The 24,058-nt window shown below is 33.6% G+C and overlaps 1 protein-coding gene across 6 annotated transcripts in view; it reads left to right on the forward strand.

Annotated features, from left to right (window-relative positions):
* The window catches only part of Pcdh9 (protocadherin 9), an 846,200-nt gene that overhangs the window by 547,916 nt on the left and 274,226 nt on the right, over positions 1-24,058 (forward strand). For 3 of the 6 annotated variants that reach the window (XM_040753774.1, XM_005083639.4, XM_013123233.3), the window contains one exon: positions 2,373-2,574. In XM_040753774.1, coding sequence (XP_040609708.1) covers positions 2,373-2,574 — 202 coding nt within the window. The remainder of the gene's footprint in view (positions 1-2,372; positions 2,575-24,058) is intronic. The other 3 variants (XM_040753857.1, XM_013123234.3, XM_013123235.3) reach the window with 1 other exon arrangement.

Raw genomic sequence — 24,058 nt, forward strand, 5'->3', positions numbered from 1 at the left:
TGCATCCTCTCCCTCCATAGACTGAAAAATATTGCACCAATCTGATGATAAATTTTAAGCATCTTTGGGTTAGATTAGTTAAGAAATATGAATTATTTCATCATCCTAATTTATAATATCTCATTGAAAATGAAAAATTAATTTGAATTTTTCTCATCATTTGTACCATTAAAAAATATCAAATGTAATGTAAAAAGTTTAAAAAATGAAAATATCAGTGTAATGTAATAGTTTTAGAAGAAAATGTTTATTTGTTATTCGGTGTTATTATATTTCCAACATACACTATATGCTCTATAAATAAATATACAAATATCCATATGTGGGAACTGTAGAAATCAGAGATAATTGTTGGTGTATATTTTGAGGAACATTTCACTGGGGAAAATAGTATAATTAAAGCAACATAATGATTTTCTTTCAAATGTCAAAAAATGTAGCCTTATCATCTATTAAATGTAAACTTAATGTGTATGAAACATTTGGTTGTCAGATGATAGCGTGATTTGTTTCTTTACCTTTGTCTTGTGCTTAGCTCATTTTTAAAAATCAGTTTACAAATAAGTAAGAGGGAATCAGTCAGAGATGACACCAGTGGTCTTTTCTCTTGGGCAAATACCTTAAGAACTACTGTTAGCAATCATGTCTATGGGTTCAATGCCCTTAATACTCACTTCGTTATGAAAAGATGATAGTGGATTTTGAACAAACGGAATTATGAACTGATGAGCACTGTTTCCTTGACAGTTAAACTTCAAGTGAGAGGAAACACAACAGTATATACTTTAAGATAACCTTTGTTTTAGAAGGTCAGATGCATGTCAGATGCTTCTATCTGTGTCTGTCTTGCTTTTGTGTAGCACTTACCTAGGCATATATAAGAACCTTTGGAAGAGGAATGATGATTACCCAAGAGTAGTGTGTAAAGGGGAAATGTGCTACATGAGACACAATTAGTACTTTTTATGATTATAGTTTATGGGATGTTGGTGTCAGTTCATTAAAAATGTACTGAACTATCAACTCATTTCACATAGGCCATTGAACAGCAATAAAGTGGTATCAGCTTTTCTCCAGGATGACTTTTAGCTGGATTTGAACCAGTGACTCATAGAAAATAGGCTGTGTTCTATTGTCAGTCTATAAAAGCATTTTATAGAGTTGCTTTGCACCTGCTTCCAGAATTTTACTTCTAACCGCATTCCTGTTTCTTTGAATACATTCTGCAAATTATCTATTGAATAAACAAGTATTAGATGCTAGGAGATGGTTATATTATGTACTGCATATTTAAATTTTGTTTGTTTCTATGTATTATTAATGCTATTTAATTTCAGTAAATGTAGTCATGTGTAGTATAATACTGGTTGTGAAAAAAATAAAAATTTCTTTTAGTACAATAGTACTCATTTAGTAAAATATGTAATTCCCTGCAGCTTAAATTTTCTCTCCCACATAGCTGTACATATTCTTATATTTCTTGAATTAAACCTGAAAAATGCATTGAACATAAAAACTGATCTCTTGTCTATGCTAGGATGCATACTTTTGTTGTACTAAAACACTGGCATTCACTGAAGTAACTATAGCACTCCTAAGCTCATATCTTGCATTGATATAGTACAATAGATGCCAGAGCATTTTCTAAGTATTTCTACAGAAATACCTTTTGAAAAAGGATAGTAGTAATGCCTGAGACAGTGAGGAAAATAACTCATTAATCCCTTCCTCTCTACTTCTTTTCAAGTTTTTAATAATATTATTTCTTTCAATGTCCATCAATTTTGTATTGGCAATTTTAATTAACTGCTCAAGAACTAGCTTTGATAAAATATAAACTATTTTATTTTTATGCTACATTGTTATTTGTATTATTATACTTCATAACTTTAAGGGAAAATTCAAAAGTCAGCCTATGTGATAGCAATTGCACAGGAACTGCACTGAATGAAATACCGCCCTGAAAGTGTCCAGAAACAAAGAATCTAATTAAAAAACAAATTTGAAATGTTGAATTAATAAATTATTTATTCAGTTCCATGAAGTAAATGAGTCGGTATATTTCTGGGGAAATTTCAGTAATTTTTCTCATAAGTATAGTCCTTTGTTTTTCTTCCATATTCAAGACTTTATATTTGTTTTATGTCCTTAAATTATTAAAGACAGACATTTATTTTGGTAATTTGCCAGTTGGATACTATCTATTAAATGCAAGTGATGAACAGGCACTCTTTACTCTGTTCCTAGACATGCGTACTTTGGTTTTATACTGTGTCATTTGATGTACTGTTTGAATATGTGTTCTACAAAGCATGAACATCCTGCCAGAGAGAAGCTAGTGTTAACTGCATGTCCTGTGGTCTTCTTTGTAGTCTCAGCGCCGCGTTACCTTTCACCTCCCGGATGGCTCCCAGGAAAGCTGCAGTGACAGTGGTCTGGGAGACCACGAGCCGGTGGGTAGTGGAACCCTGATCTCACACCCTCTTCCTCTGGTTCAGCCACAGGACGAATTCTACGACCAGGCCTCTCCGGACAAGAGGACCGAAGCAGATGGCAACTCGGACCCCAACTCGGGTGAGTCCTCTTCTGGTCTTCATAGCTTGGAGCCTTTTTGGTTGAGTTGTGTGCTGAAACTTATTTAAATGGCCACTGTGTTCTGCAAGCAAGGGACAGTTGGTTGTAATTGCTGTTTACATTGCCAGATGCATTGAAATATATGAAGTGTGGTGTACTTGATATGTTGACCTTTAAATCATGATACTCTATTTTATGAGCCATTGAGGAGATTTTAACATGTGCAAATATAATTTAAAGGAAATATTTGTTGGAATATACTCTGGTGGCAAATAGGTTACAATATAAGTAGTTAAAATTGATGTAATAGAGTTAATTTAGGTATTGTTAATGACATATAATGAAAACATATATATATATGTATATATATGTATATATATATTCCAGTGGAATGCTATCTTCTAAAGACGTCTTCACAAAAAATCCAAATGAAGAAGGATTGAATGTGATTAAAGTTCATCTGAAGAAAGGAGATACTTCTTTCATAAATTTCCTTTTATGTTTTGAGTTTAGGATACTTTGGTTTGGCATGACTAGGTTGAAAGAAATGTATTTGGTCTACACACCACATCACCAAAAAGCTACACCTGATTTTAGAAATCATTGTCAAACCCAAGGAATCCCTATAGAGGGAGATCTTCCTTTGACTGTAAAGGAAACCACAGGCTAAGACTGCATTGTTTCTTGAGTCATATTTGAAAACAAACATACATGTAAACAAACAAAACACCTTCAGTGCCCTGTTGACGAAAGTTAAAATTACAATGCCCCTTTCAGAGCAATGAAAATGATTTCTGTTTTGTTTAATTTTTTTTCATGATAGTGGGAGCCCACGCAGGTTCCTAGGCAGGGGCATTAGAGATGTCTTGCTATGGTTCTCAAATTCTTTTTTCTTTAATGAAAGGAAATAGTGAGTAACCATAACAAGAGGACATCTAAACCAGTAAAGGTACAGCAGCAACCAAATAAACAGCACACACAGTCAAGAAAAAATCTCCCCTGCTCTCAAAACTGCTTCACATTTGTTAGCTAGAGGAGGAAATGGAGTTAAAGCAACGTTTCCATGAATCTCTAGCTATTTAGACCCTTCTGCTTCAGACATTGCCGTGCCTCTGGCATTTCTGTGATATAGCACTATCTTGAGGAGGTCACAAGCTCAGACAGGCTTTCTTAACAAGCTCTCTCCTGGTACTCCAGCTTTCATGTGAACTTACTTCCACAATTTTGAGTTGCCTCTCAGTCTAGGCAGAGATATCTGTGTAAGTTCTTTCTTCTCTCTGTCGTTCCCACCTGAACCACGCCACTGCCTATGCAGGCCTCTGATGAGGCTCCTTTTTCACTAGTGACTATTAATAGGTGCACTTATGTCACCTCTTACTGCAGAGGCGTCCCTTTGTTCCATGAAATTTACTGGAATCTAAGCAAACTAAATGTTGTAATTTTCAAGTTGTGTGTTTGGTTGGTAAGTCCATTTTTTTTTTACTTCAAACATCTATAGACGATGAACTCAAAAGCTTTCCTCAGATTAACTCTGCTAGAGCTAGACAATCATTTATTCTCTGTGGATTTCTTGGCATCCTCATTCTATCATCTGATGACTTTAGGTTGTTCCATTGAACCACATTTGCCAGGAATTGCATGGAGTTGATGTGAGTAAGTAGAGCTTAAAACAACTCTTTCATTAGCACTAAGCTGAGACTTTCTGCGGTAATTTTTTATCACCTTGTATGCAAGTGTTTAGATGTTCCTGTCCTTTAGTATGAGTTAAAATCAACACAGAGAGGCACACCTTAAATATGTTGGGCACACACAGCTGTAGCAGCTCTCTGTAGTTTAGCCAATGCATTCTGTACAAATATCTTTATAGCAGGAGTAGGGTATGAATTTCCAGGTGAAGGACTTGGATATGCCTAAGAGTTTTCAACCACTTCTCTTTTACTAGAATAATGAAATCCTTTAGAATCACACACAGGCTGACAGAGGGCAGTGAGTTTAATCACTGGGTTTTAGAAATGGATGAACATGTGGGTAATTTTCTACTTAACTAATTGAATTAGAAATTTAAAAATATTCATCCAGAAGTGAAAGGCAGCTTTTAGGATATATTAACTACCAAACAAGAGGATAGTAATTTTATATTTTCTTTGTCATAGAATTATGTCACTGTGGTCAGTCAGGGTGACCTGAGAAGTCAATTAATACAAAGATATGCAGTAAAATATCAATTTCATTACTACTCTATAGCAATATTTTGCATATAGACAATACCTGTCTTTTCCCTTCTACAAGCAATGATACATTGCTACAGATACATTTGAAGCAAAGTTAAGCTTAATTTTCAATGTTCACTTAAATATAAATTTTAGAAAAAATGTGGTTTATGCTAAACAACATGAATGCTTTGTAGGTTTTTGCTATAAATAATCATTCTTAATATTTATTATTTTATTTATAGTTATTTATTTGTCAAGAGAGTCTGGATTACTTACATTTTCAGAGCAGACCCCAACTCATTCATCTGTAATTTCTTCAGGTCACTAAGCTTGTAATTTCAGAGAAGAAAATTGATACAAAAGAAACTCGAATGCTACTGATAGTTGATGAATTGATTTAGCCAAATAAATTGATAAGTTGTCTTTTTCACTTGCCAGGCATTTTTCTCAGTTTTTCCTACAAGTTCTCCTAAGTCTACCCATGACAGAACCCATATTTGAGTTTTCCTATAAGAAAGAGAGGAGAGAGAGAGAGAGAACAGGGGCATTTTATCAAGTCTTAAAGTAGGAGATAGCTAAATTGTCCTTGGCTATATCTTTACACACTATGGGATTCTATGCACAAATTGACTTTTAGTACTATACCAATGAACTGGGCCAGATGCCAAGTGTGAATGGATAGAGGAGGTACACATTTCAATCCTACTTAAAGTTTGTGCTACGTAAAGGTGCACATTTCAATCCTACTTAAAGTGGTCATAAGAAGTTTTTATTTTTTACTTTTAAACAAACTGATAGCTGTAAGAAAAATAGATGCCAGTGAAACCTTAAATATTCTATTTCAGATGGGTATTTTACCCAGGAGAATGATGAACAGTAACATGTCTTTAAACAAGAAGAAACAGGGTTTCATGGTAGAATCAGTCTTGATTCATCACTGCTGGGGGATTAGACAATTCAGGTCAGCAGTGAGTAGCCATGGGAGTCAAAGATTCACTTGACCCCCACTAAGATTAAAACTACAATCTCTTTGTTAGTGCTAGAGCATAGAAATACACTGGAAATATTAGAATGATCAAACTAAATCTAAACTGTAGTAGAAGAGTATGATGCTATACTCCCCTTATGTTTTTGTCTAGTTACCTTTTCTTAATTAACTTTGAGAAATCAGTGTGGTGGATAGACATTGACATCCTAGTCAATAGCTGTCAACTCCCCTTATATCTCAGTAGTTTTCCTTGTACTCTGTGGACTCCTTTTTCTGGACTTTTACACTTTTTGAAAAGGTATGATTTTCTAAGAAGTAAAGAACATGAACTTCAGAATGTGATTTATTACTAGTAATTATATATAGAAGCATCTCTAATTTTCAAATATAATGGTCTTTATTTTATTTTGTTTTATTACTATTATTATTATTGTTATTATTAGTATTATTACTGGTGTTTTGAGACAGGGTTTCTCTGTATTGCTATGGAGATTGTCCTAGAAATTGTTCTGTAGTCCAGGCTGGCCTCCAAATCACAGAGATCTGCCCGCCTCTGCCTCCCAAGTGCTGGGATTAAAGGCATGCACCACCAACACCTGGTTGGCCTTTATGTTAAAGACATTGATATCTATGTTATTTACATAGTAATAATTTTCAAAGAAATTAACATTAACATCTATATCTAGTTAAATATTTTGGGAAGACAATTATAATACATTTCCTTACTACTCCTAAACACATATCAACTTACACATACATAAGAATTGCAAGGATGTCAAATATTCTTCTTTATTTCTCAATGTATACTTTTGAGTTGTTGCCCCACTATATTTAACATTTTATCTCATTCTTCATTTTTTGTAAGTAAGATTAGAAACTGCAGATTCTTGCCTGTGCTATAGTAAGGATCTGAAACACACCTCAAAATTCATCATGTTAAAGGATTGTTAGTATTATAATGAGAACAGTGAGAAAATTTGAGGTAACTAGAGGCATGCTCTTGAAAAGACTATTAGGAGAGTGGATCTGACCTCTTTTTCCTTTGTTTTCCTGGAGTCTTGTGGTGAGAAACTTTCATCTATCTTATATTCTACAATGTGATATACCTTTACACAGATATCCATCTTAGCTAATATTCTATTTCTGTGACTGAACACCATGGCCAAGGTATTTATTTGGCAGCTGCTCACTATTTCAGAGGTTTAGACCATGAACACCATGGCTGGTAACATGGATGTGTGTCAAGTAGATGTGACTCTGGGGCAGAAAATGGGAGTATGCATCTAATCTCTAAGTTGCAGGGAGAGAAAGAGAATGAGAAATTGGGTCTGGCAGGTGTTCCTTGATTGCTGTTCCTTGATGACCTTCGGCTTACAGGAGCTTTGATATTAGTATATTGTATGGAAGGAAAAGGTGCTTTTGGGACGTTGTCTTGAATTCTATAGTCAGATGTTGGGAAGGCCCATCACTTAGGAATATTCTGCTTCCTTGAGCCATGCAAGGAATTAAATATGAAGATAATGTCCAATTTCTTTGAATCTTGCCTAGTTGACATCATATAGAATCATTCTATTCTCCTTTCTGTTATTCTTTCCCACTTTGTTTTTGTCTTTTGCTTGCAAATTTCCATATGTATATATACACACATGCATATGTATATATACTTATATATATAGTAATTTAATTAAATTTGCTATACATTCTGTTCCCTCCAACTCCTTACCTATTCTTCTCCACAGTCTTCTTTTTTGTCTTATTTTTTTATCCCACAGTGTCCATTTAGTGCTGCTTATACAAAGGCAGATGTAGAACCATCTTCTAGAGTATCATTGGTGTCTCAGGAAGTCTAATCCATGAAGAAAACAAATTCTCCATCTCCCAGCTACTATTAATTTCCAATAGTCCCACAGTCCATAGTGTAACTTCAAGGTCCCTTACCCCACCCACATTAACATTTTGATTGATTTTATCTTTTCCAGATATTATGCATGGAGTCACAGATAATGTGAGATGTTGTGTTCAATGATCTGCCACCTAATTTACTGTAAATATCTTTATCTTGGGCTTTTAGAAACAATTCTTCTTCCTGTTCTCAATGGTCCCTGAGCACTGGGGAGAAGAGATGAACCATATGCTACATTTTGAATTTAGCTTTCTCAGTCTGTTGTTCTCTGCATATTACATGTCTTTGTATTGATCTTCATCCACTGAAAAATAATCTTCTCTCAGGAGTTTAGAAGTGTACTCATCTATGTACATGAAGATAATAAGTTATCTGTGAGTATTTAACGGAAAGAAAATAGCTTTGATTTGCTCCCTAGATGTTGCCTTAGGTAGCAGTACCAAGTATTAGCTTCTGGTAGAGGCTTTTAAATCCAATAATGAAGTGGTAGTTTGTTCTGATAATATTCCTTCCCATGAAAAAATTGTACCACCAGGCTGATTTTCTTCTCAATCTTTTCAATTTACTATTTTTAATATCCAGAATTAGGGATTCCCACCGTTGATTTTCTTGCTCATTCCTTCCTTTTATCCCTTATTCTAACCCCAATTTTCTTCTTTTCTTATTTTATTCCTTCTTTCTTTTATCCCCCTTAAATTCTTTCACATCAGTAGCATACAGAAGATAATGTTATCACTGCTTTCTCTTTTAAAATGATACACTAGCTTCTTCTAACTCCTAGGTTTTTAAAGCTGTGTAGTGTGGTTTCATCCTTCCATATTTTGTCTCATTCTTATTGAAGCAACGAATGTACATCAGTATGTATGTTTGGGAAGAGCAGGGTTGATAAATAGATCTTTGAATAGAAAATTAATACAAATTACAAAAACTATAGTTTCCACGGGACATGCGTACTATTGTGTTTGTGTTTATTGCTAAAATAGTTTTGCAAAATGCTTGGAAATAATTCCATGTGTGATAATAAAAGAGGAATTTACTATTTATAATATATTTGTGAATACTACTAAAGAAATTCACATTTTTGTTGATTGTCATGAAACAGTTCTTCCAAGAAAAGCAAGACATGCGTACTTTATTTTTTAAATCAGTTCACAGAAGTAGTTGTGACCCTAGAAACCTCGATAAGCGATAAGTAATTTGCTTTCATTTTTCAGTATCAAAAATAAAAGAAACAAATATAGTCATATGAAAATTGAATGTGTGTGTGTGTGTGTATGTGTGTGTGTGTGTGTAGTTAAGAGCCCTGATGTATGTAAGCATGCATATGTCATAACCAGCATGTGAAATTCAGGAGGTAACCTGGTCTTGTTTTCATCTTTTACCTTATGTGAGGGGAAGCCTTTGTGTTGTTTGATATGCCTATGCTAGGGGTATTGGATTTCCAGATGTGTGTGGCATCATCTGGCTTTATGCACAACAAGTTCTTTACCCAATAAGCCATCTTTTGAAACCCTGCATTGGATTTTGACTAGAATTTGAGATTCATTGTGAATTTGTTAAAGTGATATTTTAATTGCAGTTTTATTAAAAAAGTAAACATTTGCAGTAATATATTATAAAATACATAGCAAAAATATATGTTATTTAGAATTTTAGCAATCTTCAAAAAAAACTGCTGCCATTAATAAGTACAACTCCAACACTGGATCTAAATTAATCAATGAAATATTTATAATTTGTAGAGTGTGTGAGAGCTATTTCTGTTAATATTGTACTATGTCAGTTTGTTTCATGTTTTATTTTTTCTAAAACACGAAGTTTAAAAATTTAGATATATGTGATTCTTTTCTTTTCCTGTCATTTTAATGAAAATATTATTTTCTTTACAACAGTGTAGCCAAATGTTGTGTATGTGATGGACACACCTGTTGCATTTCAGTATATTTTAAATGAAGACACAATTATATCCAGATTTGTAGCATCATAAAATGAATTGATCATTGTCTTAATTAAAGATATTTAAGTAAGATAACGTTTTCCAAACTTCCTTCTGAATTCATAAATAAAATCATTAATTACTGAACTCTTGGTAGAATACTGAAGGCAAGATTAACAATGAGTAATTGGTAAGGTTGGTAGGCAAATGGGTGTGTCTCCGGGTACCTAGCACAGATAACTCCTGAAGCACACTCGGCCAACTGATCCACAAATGAGGTATGTGTGTTCAGAGTTTAGCATACTAAATATTTTTGCTTCTTACCCCAGGAAAGCATATTTTCTCATTTCCAAGTAGCAGAAAATCAGATTTCCTGGAGAACTGAATTCAGTAACACAATCACAAAAGATAAGGACATTTAAAAATATAAGTATATCAAAGAAATAACTTTCCTACTATAAAAGTTGTCAAAACCAAACATAAGATCATATCAGGACTAGACTGTTACATCTGATTTAAGACTAAGCCTTAATTTTGTCCAATTGTGAATCAAAAATTGTTATTTTTTGCATCTGTTTTATCTTTAAAATTTCTTTTTCTTGGTTAATCATGTGCAAAATGACAATTTACTTTTAATTTGTAAAGTCTTTGCCTTCATGCACCTCTGAATTTACTTGGAAGAATTATGAGTTGTTATTCATTCTGGAAGGCATTTTTGAGACTACATGTGTGTTAAATACATTTTCATACTATACTGTATCAACCCCATTTTAGTTTGCTATTAGAAGCCAATTTCAAGTTCAGCAATATTTAAAGACAGGTGATCATAAGAGAGTCACGTACTCTAGCTGTTGGGTGTCGTTGCTGGCCACTGTCACAATGTAAACAGAATGAAGTCATATTGATATATCTTAGCATCTTTTATTCTATCTTCTTAAAATTCATTCAGTTGTTTATGATTTTATTCATTCTGCAAATATTCATAGTATAGCTAGTGTGTGTCAGATGCTATGTTAGATTGAGGTGACATTAAAACCAAGACTCAAGTTAACAGTGTAGTACATGACTTCATAATCTAAACTCATCTCTGAAAACCATGATATGACTTTGAGATATCTGTGGCATGTTTCTTGTATGACTGTGAGATGAATATAAAGCAAACCCTGTAAGTCATAAAAATAAACTTGGTTTATTACGATAGTAACACCATTGAACTAGAATTGCTAATGATAAATATTCAGAAATACCATTTTACTATAGATAAAGTATTGAGTGAGGAGGGAGTAACTTCATCTGTAAATGAAGTTGTATTTTATAGAAATAAGGTAAAAATAGAAATTCTCTAATTGTCTGAATATGCATATATCCATGTGCTTGCATATGCGGGAGTGCAGGTGGATGCATGTGGGTTTTTGTCTATGTGAATGTGCCTTTGTGTAGGTGTATGTGTTTATGTGTGTGTGCCTGGGTGGGAGAGCTTGTATAATTATGTGTGTGTGTGTGTGTGTGTGTGTGCATGTGCCCATGTATATATACAAAATGTGGAAGATTCCAACTGTTATAAAGACAATGGGTAATTTGTCAAGCACTGAAAATTTTGTGTATTTGTGGCTTATGCTAGTATGGTGAACTACTATCATTGTCTTGAGAACTTTTGTTCCAAAATTCCAAATGGAGTTACTACAATCTGTGTCTGTGTCTATAAAATTAGGTTGAATTTTAACTCAATAGATGTTCAATAAATTGCTCACATTAACAATTTAAATACATGTACATATAGTGTGTGTATGTATGTGTATATGTGTATTATATAAAAATTGTTGAAAGACAAATTGACACCAAATCTTGAATGATGGGGATGTCATAATAATGTGTACTTGGCTAAAAGAGATGAAGGAGAAGAAAGAAATAGAAGTATTTTCTGACTGTGTGGCTTATTATTGTATCCAGTAAATAAATCATAGACTATGAGAGGAAGACTCAGATTATGATTTAATCACTTTTTGGGTTTGGGGAGTAATGAATTTTCGGGAGTAATTTTAATAATTTCAAGAGATCAGAACTAAGTCAGTCAGACGGTCATTGGGTTGGAGCAATGATAGAGAACTGAAGAATGATGAGAAAAGGAAATATTCTAACACAGGGGAAAGTACAGTAATTGGTTATCCAATACCAAATGGTCATCCCTGTAAATACACATACAGATAACATTGGAAAGATTGAGATGTGATATATAGGAATATACATCAACTTACATATCATATTGATGTATTTAGCCAATTTCAATAGCTAGTAAATGATATAGAAAACACAAAATGTATAAATTAACTGTTGGACAAAAATTAGGCTGAAAATACTACGATGGTGACTTTGAAATGTATATTGCATACGTACAATGTAAGAAAATCATGGGACCATTTTGAACTTTACCTTTAAATTTTTTTTGTATTCTGTCTTTCTGAAGGAAGTTCTAAAACAACCACAATTTATTAAAGACAAATGAAAATATAAGTTAAAATGCTTATTAATTGGCATTCTAAAAAGGAAACAATTATTGTGAGTTTAAAGAACTTACCATGATATTAATTATCCACTTCATATTCTGCTCTATTAATATTTCTTTTAAAAGAGTTAATGTAGTTAAAGTGTTGCTGATAACAGGAATTATCCCATTTCTACACAGTTTTAAATTTATTAATTTGGGGAATTATTTAATTACAACAGAATAAACTTGTTTGATTATTGACATTTTCAATGAAAAAGCCATTAATATTTTTCTTTCGAGACTCTTTTTAGGTCAAAGTATTCATGTATTAGTCTCAAAGAAATATCTGTAGAGGTAATGCTCCTCCTAGTGTTTAGGTGGGGTAATTTCAACTTACTTGCTGGGTTTTGCGGAGGATCATATCCATAGGTGTTGTCATGGGATTGATTTAAAATGCCTTTAGTGTAACAGCATTCAAGAATATTTGTGTAATATTATAGAAGTGAAAATGTTATTCATCTTTTTGTTTAAAATAACTTGAGTGTGCCAAAAGTGAAAGACAGTTGTAATCAGTATCTATTAAAAAATAAACAGCATATGGATCAAAGTAGCTAATAAGAAGGTAAATTTTATATTTCTTAAACTAAACATAACCATATATCACAAGAACACAGGGAAAGGAAATTTTTATAGACTAAAAACCACATATCTTATTTCATCTGTATGTCCATGAATTTATAACAATTTATAATGAATTAGATGATGCAAAGCTTTGAAACAACTTTAAATATTGGAAGAAACTGCACTATTTTTCTGTAACATTTCAACTATTTTACTGCTATTTTGACGTGAATCTGCTAGTAGACTGACACAGATAAAAACTAATCACTGGTAAACACAGATGCCCATATGGTAGTAAGATGATGTCAGCATTGCCAGATAAAAATCATAAGGCACCAGAAGACTAGAGTAACTTTCCCAGGGGCCATATATGCCCATCGTTGAATATGCTGAACACGGAAAGAAAACTGCTGCTACAACCTGGTCTTTCAATTATTTCAGTAGAGTGAGATAAAGGGAGGACTTCCCAAGTCAAGGAGAACAATTACATCACAAGAGTTATATGAGCAATCACTAGAAGCAACTTCAAGAACTGTCTACTACCTGCTTTCAGGTTAGCCTGCTCTGATCTTGCTGTAGAATATCCTATCAATTTATATTACTTCACATTTGTAATTAATCTTATGATTAAAAATATTACACAATATTGCCAGTTAAATTTGAATTCTAGGTTGACAGTGAAATATTTGTTTAGTTACAGCAAAATTGTGATGTTCCTTATATGATACATACATAAATAAAATCATCTATTGCTTATCTGAATTGTTCATTTAATTATCATCTGTTTTTTAATTAACAAATCCACATTTTATACACAGTGCTTAGTATGTCCAGAAAATAATTACCCTTTTATCCCAGAATTTTAGTTTGTAGATATATTCAACATATTAAAGTACTTGATCTACTGTAAAATCATGACACTGGTGTTTTCTTATTGCAAACATAATTGAATTGTTTGAAAGTTATTTATACATTATCCTCTAGTAGTTTAATGAATTCTTTGAGTTGATATGCTATGTTTTCCTTTTAAGATTATACCTAAAATTGATAAGATCTAAATATGTACAAAGAACCATTGTCAACCTATAAGAAAGTTTAGAAGAGAAAGAGAAGGGATGATGTTATGGTATGCTGGTCACTACATTCCAACTTCTTACCAAATGGACATAGAATTAGAATTATTTTATTCTTTTATTTCATCTTGATTTGTCAAACTAGATTTAAAATTTTTCTAAGATTTACAAACATAATAAAAATAGTTTCGAAATGTAACATAGGAATAACTTAGTATTTCTTCTGGATTGACCAAAGCATCTACAAGTAGATTTGTATAAAATATCAGGAATATGGGTGACGAACTACAATAGAAAGACCTATCTTTGAATTTGGATCTTTTGCAATTTCTTCGGACTAATTATCCTAAACTTCTTAAACTTTTATAATTCACGATAAATCATCTTCAAAGCCAATTTTGCAGAATGAAATATGCTGTACTGTGTGTGAATTTGTCATTTGATATCAGCAAATTAACTGCATGGTTAAAAATAGACTAGTAGAAATTTCTTGTGGCATGTCCATTGGAAGTAACAAATTAAAGCATGGGAACCCTAAAGTGAAGGTATTGGTTTTATTGATTTGTTTTTAAGGTTTTTCTGTTTTAACATACACATGACTGATCGTTCCATTGAAAAACAAAACAAAACAAAGCAAAACATTTTCCATTAAGATTACCACAAGAGAACTTGAAAAGCTCTTAAAATTTTCCATGAATGAGAAAGGCAATTGCTTCAGTCAAGGAAGACAGTACATTATCTTCTGTGAATTATAAGATACAATCTTTGGCTAAGCACAGTATACCAATTGTGAAATCATTCCAGGCACCAAAAATAGATATTAAGATCCCACAAAGCAGCAAGCCACAGGTTAGCAAAGGTGCTGTTTTATCGCAGGAGTGGTGCTTCATTGCAATCCTTTCTCAAAGGCCTCATTTTATGGGAAATATATTTTTAAATTAAGTCAAAGTAGGTCCCTATTCAAAAGAGGATGTTGAGTTCTGATTTAAGCCGCTTAGGCAATAGCTACAGAATATCCAACAGTAACTCTTCAGTAATCTCTCCTAAGTCATAACTATTGTGTGCTGGAAGATTATGATTTAAAATAAGAAGTTCAGGTATTTTGAGCCAGAAATACCAATACTCCACAGACAGTAAAATCTTGACATAGCAGTAAGTAGTGTAATGAAAAACGAAGAGAAATTGGTCTATATTCTATCAATTTTATGTCTTGCTAGCACAATCAGAAAGCTTTTTGGTACTTTACTTCATTTATTGTTCAAGAAGGGTATGGAGTATGAAAGTATTTTACCCTATGAGACAATAAAAACACGTGTTTCGGGAACAGGGAAATTGAGTTTGAGAGAGGCCATGCAGTTTCCAGTCATATTGTGAAGTCCCCCAGTCCTCCATTTGTCTCTCCCTGCCTCTTTAAAATAAGAATATACATATCTTAGAGACATGATGCAATCCTAGAAATGTCAGTAATAAGAACACTGCAAGTGTGTAAATTCTGCCTGACACAGAAAGTCATGGATGTCAGCAATGCTGCATTTAACAAATAACTGCTAGCTCTACTTACTGGTTCAGTGTCTGGTATTCTGATGTGATGATTCTAATCAGACTTGACTTGATAAACAGAGCTAATTTAAATAAATGATGGAGGAAAGATTTGTGGGGTGTTAAATGAATGAGAACCCAACAGTCTGCTAAATTTATAAATTAAGAATAGTTTAGTCTGTTCACACATTCTTAGTTATGCCTTCTAAAAAGGAAAAATGACTATAAGGGTTGGTTGGGAATGTACAAGACACTCATGATTAAAATATAATGTATCTGAAATTGAATAAAGCATTTAAAAATTCAATTAGGAAGCTATTAAAAATGGAAATGTATGAAGGAAGGGTAAATTTTCACAAGGAGTTTTCAAAATAGATGTCCCACTATTGTATTTTATGTTTGGGTGTCCCATTATTGTTTTTATGTTTGTCTTCATAAAAAACAAACCATAAATTATTTAGTTACATTAAAGTAATAGATAGTTGAGTTATAATAATTATAACCAGGGGTAATATAAAGTTACACACACATAGCTATAAATAAAATATTCACTTTTATGCTGCAATTTAAGTTAGCAAAAGAAGACATATTGTGTTCATAACCAGTTGATGTTACCTGGAACACCTTTTCTTTTTCCAAATATCTCTGAATTGCTTACTTACTCCCAAATTACATGAAAGCATTCATTCCCTGGTTCTTTGGCAGAAACTTAGCAGGCATTTCTTCTGTATTTTCTATGTGAGTCTAGAGCACAATGCTTCCTGTTTTTCTTATGAGGATCACATGGTACACTCATGCTCCACAGTAAGCAGCGTTACTCTGAGTTGCTTAACACAGCCTGGAATAGGGTTGCTATGGAATGAAAATGCACAGATAGTTTAGGAAAGCTGGATGGACCTCCTAAGCAATACTGTTGTAGTTAAAGATGGTATCATTTGCTTTCTGTTTTTAGCACTGACTGATTTATTTTTCTTCTTCCCATAATTCAAAATGCTGATTTTGATGCAGAACACCTTTTTAAGTCTGTTTCCCATCTGTTATAGAAGTTATTATTTCCTTTTTGTGTCCTATAGTGGAATGGAGGTCAAATGAACTGCAGTCTAAAGAGTCCCTGGGTTTGATTCTAGGCCTGAATGGTGCCTGGAGTGTCTCCTGATTTTGAGAAGTTTGACAGAACTATCTTGTATTAGCCTTTAGGGTGAGGTTCAAACTCTGTACATTCTTTTTGCCTCTTTCCTGGCGCTATTAGTTTGGGGAATTGGAGGTTTGAGAGAGCGATGTGACTTGCCCTCTCATTCCCGGCATCTGGAACAAAATGTTAACCATCCTGTTGCTTCTCTGTACTGGGAAAGCAAAGCTATTTGCTTCATATTTACTTGGTCTATTTCTCCACTGATCTGAGGAACAGACAAATAATCATAAATATGTCAAATATTTGAATGAGTCATGTTAACTATAGAAGTCTTAAATTTTAAGCTTTAAAGTATTGCCCTAGATAATTTGTATGAGGTTAGAGAAAAACACAATGAATTTAAAAGCTCATATATATACATATATGAGCATATGTATGTGTATATATATCAAAACATAGTATAACTTACAAAAAATTATTTGTCACAGACATATAACCTTTAGTTCCACAGAAATATTTTATTTTGTCTTTCTTTTTTAATTCTTGTGTACATATAACTGTATTGAAAAACCTTGCTGTAAAACATATAATAACAAACTTTGAGACATACATTAATATTCCAAGAAAACATGTCTACTATTTATATTCAGTTAAATTGTACTGACAGTATGAATACATAAATATCAGTTTGTTTTAAAAGGCACTTTTGAATTCATGGTATTTTATTAAAACTTTTCTTACCTGTGGAAAAGATTATTAAATATCTAATGGAGGATGGCAAAATAAACTTGAGATAAGTTGTGAAAGAGTCCATGATCAACTGTACTACCAAAATCTGTCTAGCTGATTTTATTACAATTTTGATATTTTCACATTTGAAATCTTTAGTGTTTACAAAAGCTAACAGTGTGCATAATGCCCTATTGGGCATGTTCTTAGATCTTGGGTTTAGTTTCCATTAGCCAGTCAATCAAAGAAATTTAGAAACTAATTAATTGGTTCTGCGAGACTAGAGAAACATAGGTGCATATTTCATGTAGTGCTTATATGGGATATAATTAATTAGAGTAGCATGGAAATTAATACGGGTTGTGAGAGCTACCATAAATTTGACTTTGCTACCAGAAGTTTACACTGTAAAGTCCCTATGATAGTTAATGTCAAGGACTCTCATCACTAATATGTCTTTAATAAAAGAAGAGCAGAGGGCAATACATAATTTGTGACATTGTTGAAAATAGTCCTCCTGTTTCAGCTTTCCAAGATCAGGGACTACAGGAGTGCACGGCCCCATCTGACTCCTTTAAATGATTATATATATTATTCAGTGACACTCTGAAGAAAATACCATCTTTTTATTTTATTTTTATTATTTTAATTTTAAAGAGCTTGTTTTACATGTCAATCCCAGTTCCCTCTCCCTCCCCTCCTGCCACATCCCCCTACCATCCCCCCAGCCTCCCACCCTATTGCCATTTCCTTCCAAATAGGGTATATCTAGAGTCTGTCATTTCACTCAGGGCAGGGTCCAGGCACTCCCCTAAGAGTCCAGGCTGAGAGAGCATCCCTCTTTGTGTTATGGACACATGAAATCTGTTTGTATGCCAGGGATAAAAACAGATCCACTGCTCAGGGCCCCATAGGTTGCCCAGGGCTCCTCACTGACTCTCACATTCAGGGGATCTGGATCAGTCCCATGCTGGCCTCCAAGCTGTTGGTCTGGGGACCAAGAGCTCTCCCCTGTTCAGATCAGCTGTCTCTGCTCTGCTGGTTTTGCCAGCCCATTCTTTGCCTATTTGCTCATCGCTCCCCTCTCTCTGTCACTGGGTTCCATGGATTCAGTTCTGTGTTTAACTATGGGTGTTTGCCTCTGCTTCCATCAGTCACTGGATGAAGCCTCCAGGATGCTTATTGACATCAAGTTCATTATCAGGAATGGGCATTCGAGGTGGTCTCTCCACTATTGCTTAGCTTGCCAGTTGGTGTCATCCCTTTATATCACTAGAGGTCACACTAGTGCCTGATCTGTCTTCTAACCTGTGATTCCCTCTTCCCGTATTCTACCCCCTACTCAACCTTCTTAAAATTTAGAATGTTTCACCTAAACTCTAATGACCACTCCTTATAGTTCCTTTAAAGTGGTGAAAAGCATAGTACTTGATTAAATATAATTTCAGCTAAACAATCCACAGTTTTTTACATGGTCCATGAATGATCTCAGACACACTTATTCTAAACAGAGGATCTTTCTTTGCTATCAATCTCATATCTAATTGAAATATTAATTAATGAAAGACAAATGAATATAAGAATAGGACTGCTGCTGTATTGGGAAATCTACATGTACCAAAGAAGGAAATATAATACATGTTTCTTATAAGTTATTGAAAACTTAAAAGGTTGCGATCACACTTCATCTGTGATCATAAGTTCGCACTGATTTCCACTGTCCACCCTCCTAATTGTGTAGGACATTAAGTCAGGGGGAAGAACCTTGGTCCTCTTCAACCTTGAATGCGCAGGATCATTTTTGATGAAAGGTCTATGTGCAGGTAAAGAAACAAGAGAAACCCTTTTTAATTGAAACTTCATTGCCTCAAACTGCATGCTAGATCCTTCGCATCCTAGCATACTCTTGAGGATGTGAATCCCCTTGCTATGCAGAAAAATAATTCTGTTTATAAAAGCAAGCTCAGCCAATGATGCTTTGAGTCAGAAAGGAAAGGGCCCCTGTCCTGGGGACACAAATCTTCACAACCTAAGCAACAACTACAGAAGTGAATCGGCAGTCTTTCAAGCTGCATATGGCAAACATTGTCTTGGCACAATCAACTCAATTAAGGTAATGTGTGGGAAACATGTTTATTCATCTGACAAAACTGATGAATAAAATCTTTAAATAAATAATCCAGTTTTGCTGAATAGTATGTCATGTGGACACTTCATTTACTATTTAGCTGAAGGCTATGTAGAATAAAGAACTGCGGCCAAATAGACACTAACTTTAAAATATAGATGAGGGCTTATTTGTAAGCACACAGCTCAATGTTTTTAAAAGCCACTTCTAAATTTATACATTGTTCTTTGCTTTATGTTCCTTGTCATCTGTGAATTTCCTTTCAGAGCTTATGTAATTTGATGCTATGTGGTACTATAAAGAATACAGACCAGGCCTTCTGGGAACACAAGAGATATACAAATATTAGTTTATCTTTTTTCATTATAACTAGTGTGGATCTTCCTCACAGATTCCCATGATTCATCCCACAATAGCAAATGATGGGTCACAGTGGTTGTCAATTTAAATAGAAAATTTTAGAGGTGGAAGAACTCAGAAATATTAACTATTTTCTGTGATTCAAATGTTAAACTCCTTTCTATACCTAGATACTAAATCTCACTGTTCATGCAATATGTCATCATGTCATGCAGCCTTCTTTAAAAAGAGCTAGTGCATCTACAGAAAAAAAAAGTGCCATGGAAAGTGATACAGTTGTTGTTCCTATCAAAAGACAATTTTTATTAAAAAATATTGTAAAAATGCTTGAAAATCGATACTGTATAGCTTTCACTTGAAAGTATTTAACATTTATATTATTTTCTTTATATCTTAAGTTTATATTAGTATCTCATTAAATAAAACATCCCATGATGAAATTTAAGGTATTTTAATGCACTGCCTATACAGTACTGGCAACCCCTGACAAACTTAGGAATCACTCATCTTCTCAGTAGTATTTTTTATCTTTGTGATCAATAGAAGTGATACAGTAAATTATGTGAAAATAAATGTGCAATTAATAATATGCAATGCTTAATTTCATATAGGAACATAGATACTAACAGTTATTTGTTTGCAGTATTTATTTTGTTCAAGTAAAAATTATTTGTTCCATTATCATAGATACAATAGAATTAAATATATGCACTAGTAGCGATTGATTCACCTATATACACATTTCATGTGACTTTTTAGAATTTCCATCATATAAGGGATGTGAGAAGTATGGAATATCATATTCTCAGTGTAGGTATACTGAAAAATCGTATTTCTACTTGAAACAGATTCTCTTTCTCTGAAGCTTGCTGAAAAAGGATAAGCTACAAACAGAGATGCTGACAGGGAAGGGAAGCCCAGGATGAAGGGACAGCGACAGGGAAACTGCAAATGAGAAACCAGCCAGGATGAGGGCTCATTTTGAGATACTAGATATTGGAATGCACTTTTGGCCATGTAAAATATGGATTAAGTTCACAAACAGAAATCAAAGCCTCAGTTAATAATATGGGAATGATGGTTATAGGTATGAATACTTACAAGGATTCTTACCAGAAAAAAAGTTATTAGTGTCATAGACTCACATGAATCCCAGCATTCTCTGGACTTGTTTAAAATTTCAAATATCAACACAAAGTTGAAAACAATAAAAGGAATCATGGTTACATTAAATCAGAAAATTACCTTTCAAATACCTACTTTGTTTCTTTTATAATTTGTTTCTGTAGAATATTATTATTGTTTGGAAATCATAGAAAGTTACATATAAAACTTATGTGATTGAATAAAATTATATTCTTGACCACAGTTGACAAAATATAAAGTGAATAAATGGTATGGAACCATAACACAGATGCTTGTCCATTTATATTGGAATACTGGGTTATATAAAGCTAAAATGTTGTCAAAATTACATTCAGCACACTCTATATACTGGACACAAATGCTAAACCTGACCCACACTAAACATACTCAGTCACTTCAATTGTTCTGCAGTTGGGCAGCATCATGTCATATAAGGTCTCTTTTATTGTGCACTTAAAATACCTCACGAAAATTGTTTAAGAAACAATTTGTTGAAAATATTCACACTCCCAATGCACAAATTCTCACATATCACATGGTAGTTAAACAAGTGCTTACTCAAAATGTTAAGAGAAATGTATAATTATAGGCTTGTTTTAAAAGCATCTTAGTTTATGTTTTTGTCTGCTTTTAAGAAACAAGAAAAAATAGTCATTAGAAATAGTAGCAGTAGGATAAAATATGATTTTCCTTTTCTAGAATGCATGATTAGATATCAGATAACATCTACTGCTTAACAATTATCCAGTAGATTCTACGGTGCAACATTTTGTACACTTAATTGTTTCATCATGATTTCTAAATTCCAGGCTGTGATCATGAGTTTTAAACTTATGCTGAAGATTATGAATGTGAAATAATTTTTGTACCTTGCAAGTTGTTCTTAATATGTTGCTCTTGCTCTTCCAATCTAATAAATTCATCCAGGAAATGGTGTAAAAATGTTTCATTCCATTTTGACAATGTTTTTTCCTTTTAAACTCTGTGTGTGTGTGTGTGTGTGTGTGTGTGTGTGTGTGTGTGTGTGTGTGTTCATATATTTTATGTGCATGGGTCTCATGCCTGTATGGGTATATCTGTACCATATGCATATATGCATGCATTCCTTGCAGAGGCCTGAAGAGGGCAATGGATCCCTTATGCCTCTAATAGAGGCGACTAGAGGCCACCTTTTAGGTGCTAAAAAAAAATCCCTGGCTGGTCCAGAACAGCAGTCAGTGCTCTTAAACTTTGAACCATGTCTCCAGACACGCCTTTATGGTTTCCAATTGCTTTCAAGTTTACTAAAATCTTCAGTATGACAGAAAAGTAAATGCCAATAACATATGGTCCCTAATGGGCGATACAATCTATATTTGAGGTAGCTTTAAGCACTGAAATATAATGTATTACTTTAAGAGACTTATTTATACACATGGAATCCATCAGAAATTATTCTTAAACTACATTTTAGAAAAAAAATATATTAAAGACAAAGCTAAGCACACAAAATTGAAGTACTCTATTCTGTTTCAAGAACTTTTCTTCACTGGTAGAAAATATCTAATTTGAGAGGGTTTACAAAATTAAGATGATAATGCAAAAATCATTAATGAGAGCTTCAGAATGGATCAGCAATCAAAGGAACTTAGTCAACCTGAATTGGGAGTCTGAGCTCTACATGGTGAAGAAGAGAGACAATTACAGTAAACTGATGGAATACACTTAATTACTTTTGATAAGGAAAATGAGATATAAATACATATCGTTGATTTCCCAAGTATTAGCTTTTCTTAACTAAAAGAATCTCAACAATTGACCACTAATTCAGGACGCTAATTATTCTCACAGATGTATTTCAAAATTTCACAGATTTTTTTTCAGTTTAAGTTTAGATAAGAAACAAGGTTGCTTCACAAGTCAGTTCCAGGTCCCTCTTCCTTTCCCTCCCCTCCTCCCATGCCCTCCCCCAACCCCCCCAATTATCCCCTCATTTCCCCAGGGGGGGTGAAGCCCTCAATGGGGGTGTCCATAGTCATTTCATATAGGGCAGCGCCTAGACCCTTCCCCAAGAGTTCAGGGTGAGAGTGCACCTCACATTGTTGGATGGGAGTCCAAAGTCCGTGTGTATACTCGGGATGGGTACTGATCTGCTGCCCAAGGCTCAATAGATTACCTAGGCCTCCTCACTGACACCCACATTCAGGGGGTCTTAATCAGTCCCATGCTGGATTCCCAGGCTGATGCCTGGGATTCAAGAGTTAACCTTTGTCAGGTCAGCTGTTTCTGGGGGTTAAGCCAGCCCAGTATTTCAAGTATTTTATTTTCTTCAGTTAAAGCAAATTTCCATTTAACACAAATACACTGTTTCCATAACAAAGAAGTAATACAGTTGCCTTTCAGAGGAATGTAATATATGAGAGGTCTTTTGAAAAATATATATGTTTTAATATAACATATATGTGGAAAGTTATTAAAAAGTGTTCAACTGAATTACCATATGTATAATTTAGTGTCATAATAACCTATAAATTATATGTTTGTAAATGTTGAAAATTAATTTTGCAATAAAATCTAAGTTTTGAGGTACATGTAATGAGAAAAATAAGTTTTATGACTTGCGTTGTTCACTTGAAGTAGTCATTAAAACATGGACAGCTTGAGGGAAGATAGCTTTTGCTTATTTCTATGCTATTATGATTAGCAATGCCTCTTCTTTAGAGCAATTCTGTAGATTGAATGCACAAATCAAAGCTATTTCAGGTACTAATGTAAGGTAAATAAATACAGGTCCAAAAATATGAGCTCATTCTCTCATGACCCTGATGATGTTCTTAGGAAGAATTTATATAAGATCTTGTAATATCCCTTTTTCCCTAACATGTACTTTAAATTTAGGAATAGACCCCTAGTTGTTTAATCTTCATTAAAGTGCCATGTGCTAAACAAATTTAAGCAAGCACAAAATTTTGCATGTTTAGATTAATTAAATCATTAAGTCAGGAGTTGCTGTGTTGCAAATACCCATTTGGCCTGGTTGAATTTATTATCTAATATCTGTGGGCACTGATTAGCAGTTTTGCTCATTATTAAACTGAACTTGTTACATAAATCAAGGCCTTAAAACATTACTTAATGTGGTTGTTCCCTGAGCCATTTTTAACCTTTCTGGCTCAAACTCTTCACTGACTTTTACAAGGATAAATATGTATTAATTTACTTAGCATAAGCTTGTACAAGCCATTGTATTTG

The sequence above is a fragment of the Mesocricetus auratus genome, unplaced genomic scaffold, assembly GCF_017639785.1.
Source record: "Mesocricetus auratus isolate SY011 unplaced genomic scaffold, BCM_Maur_2.0 Super-Scaffold_2245, whole genome shotgun sequence".
Lineage (NCBI taxonomy): Eukaryota > Metazoa > Chordata > Mammalia > Rodentia > Cricetidae > Mesocricetus > Mesocricetus auratus.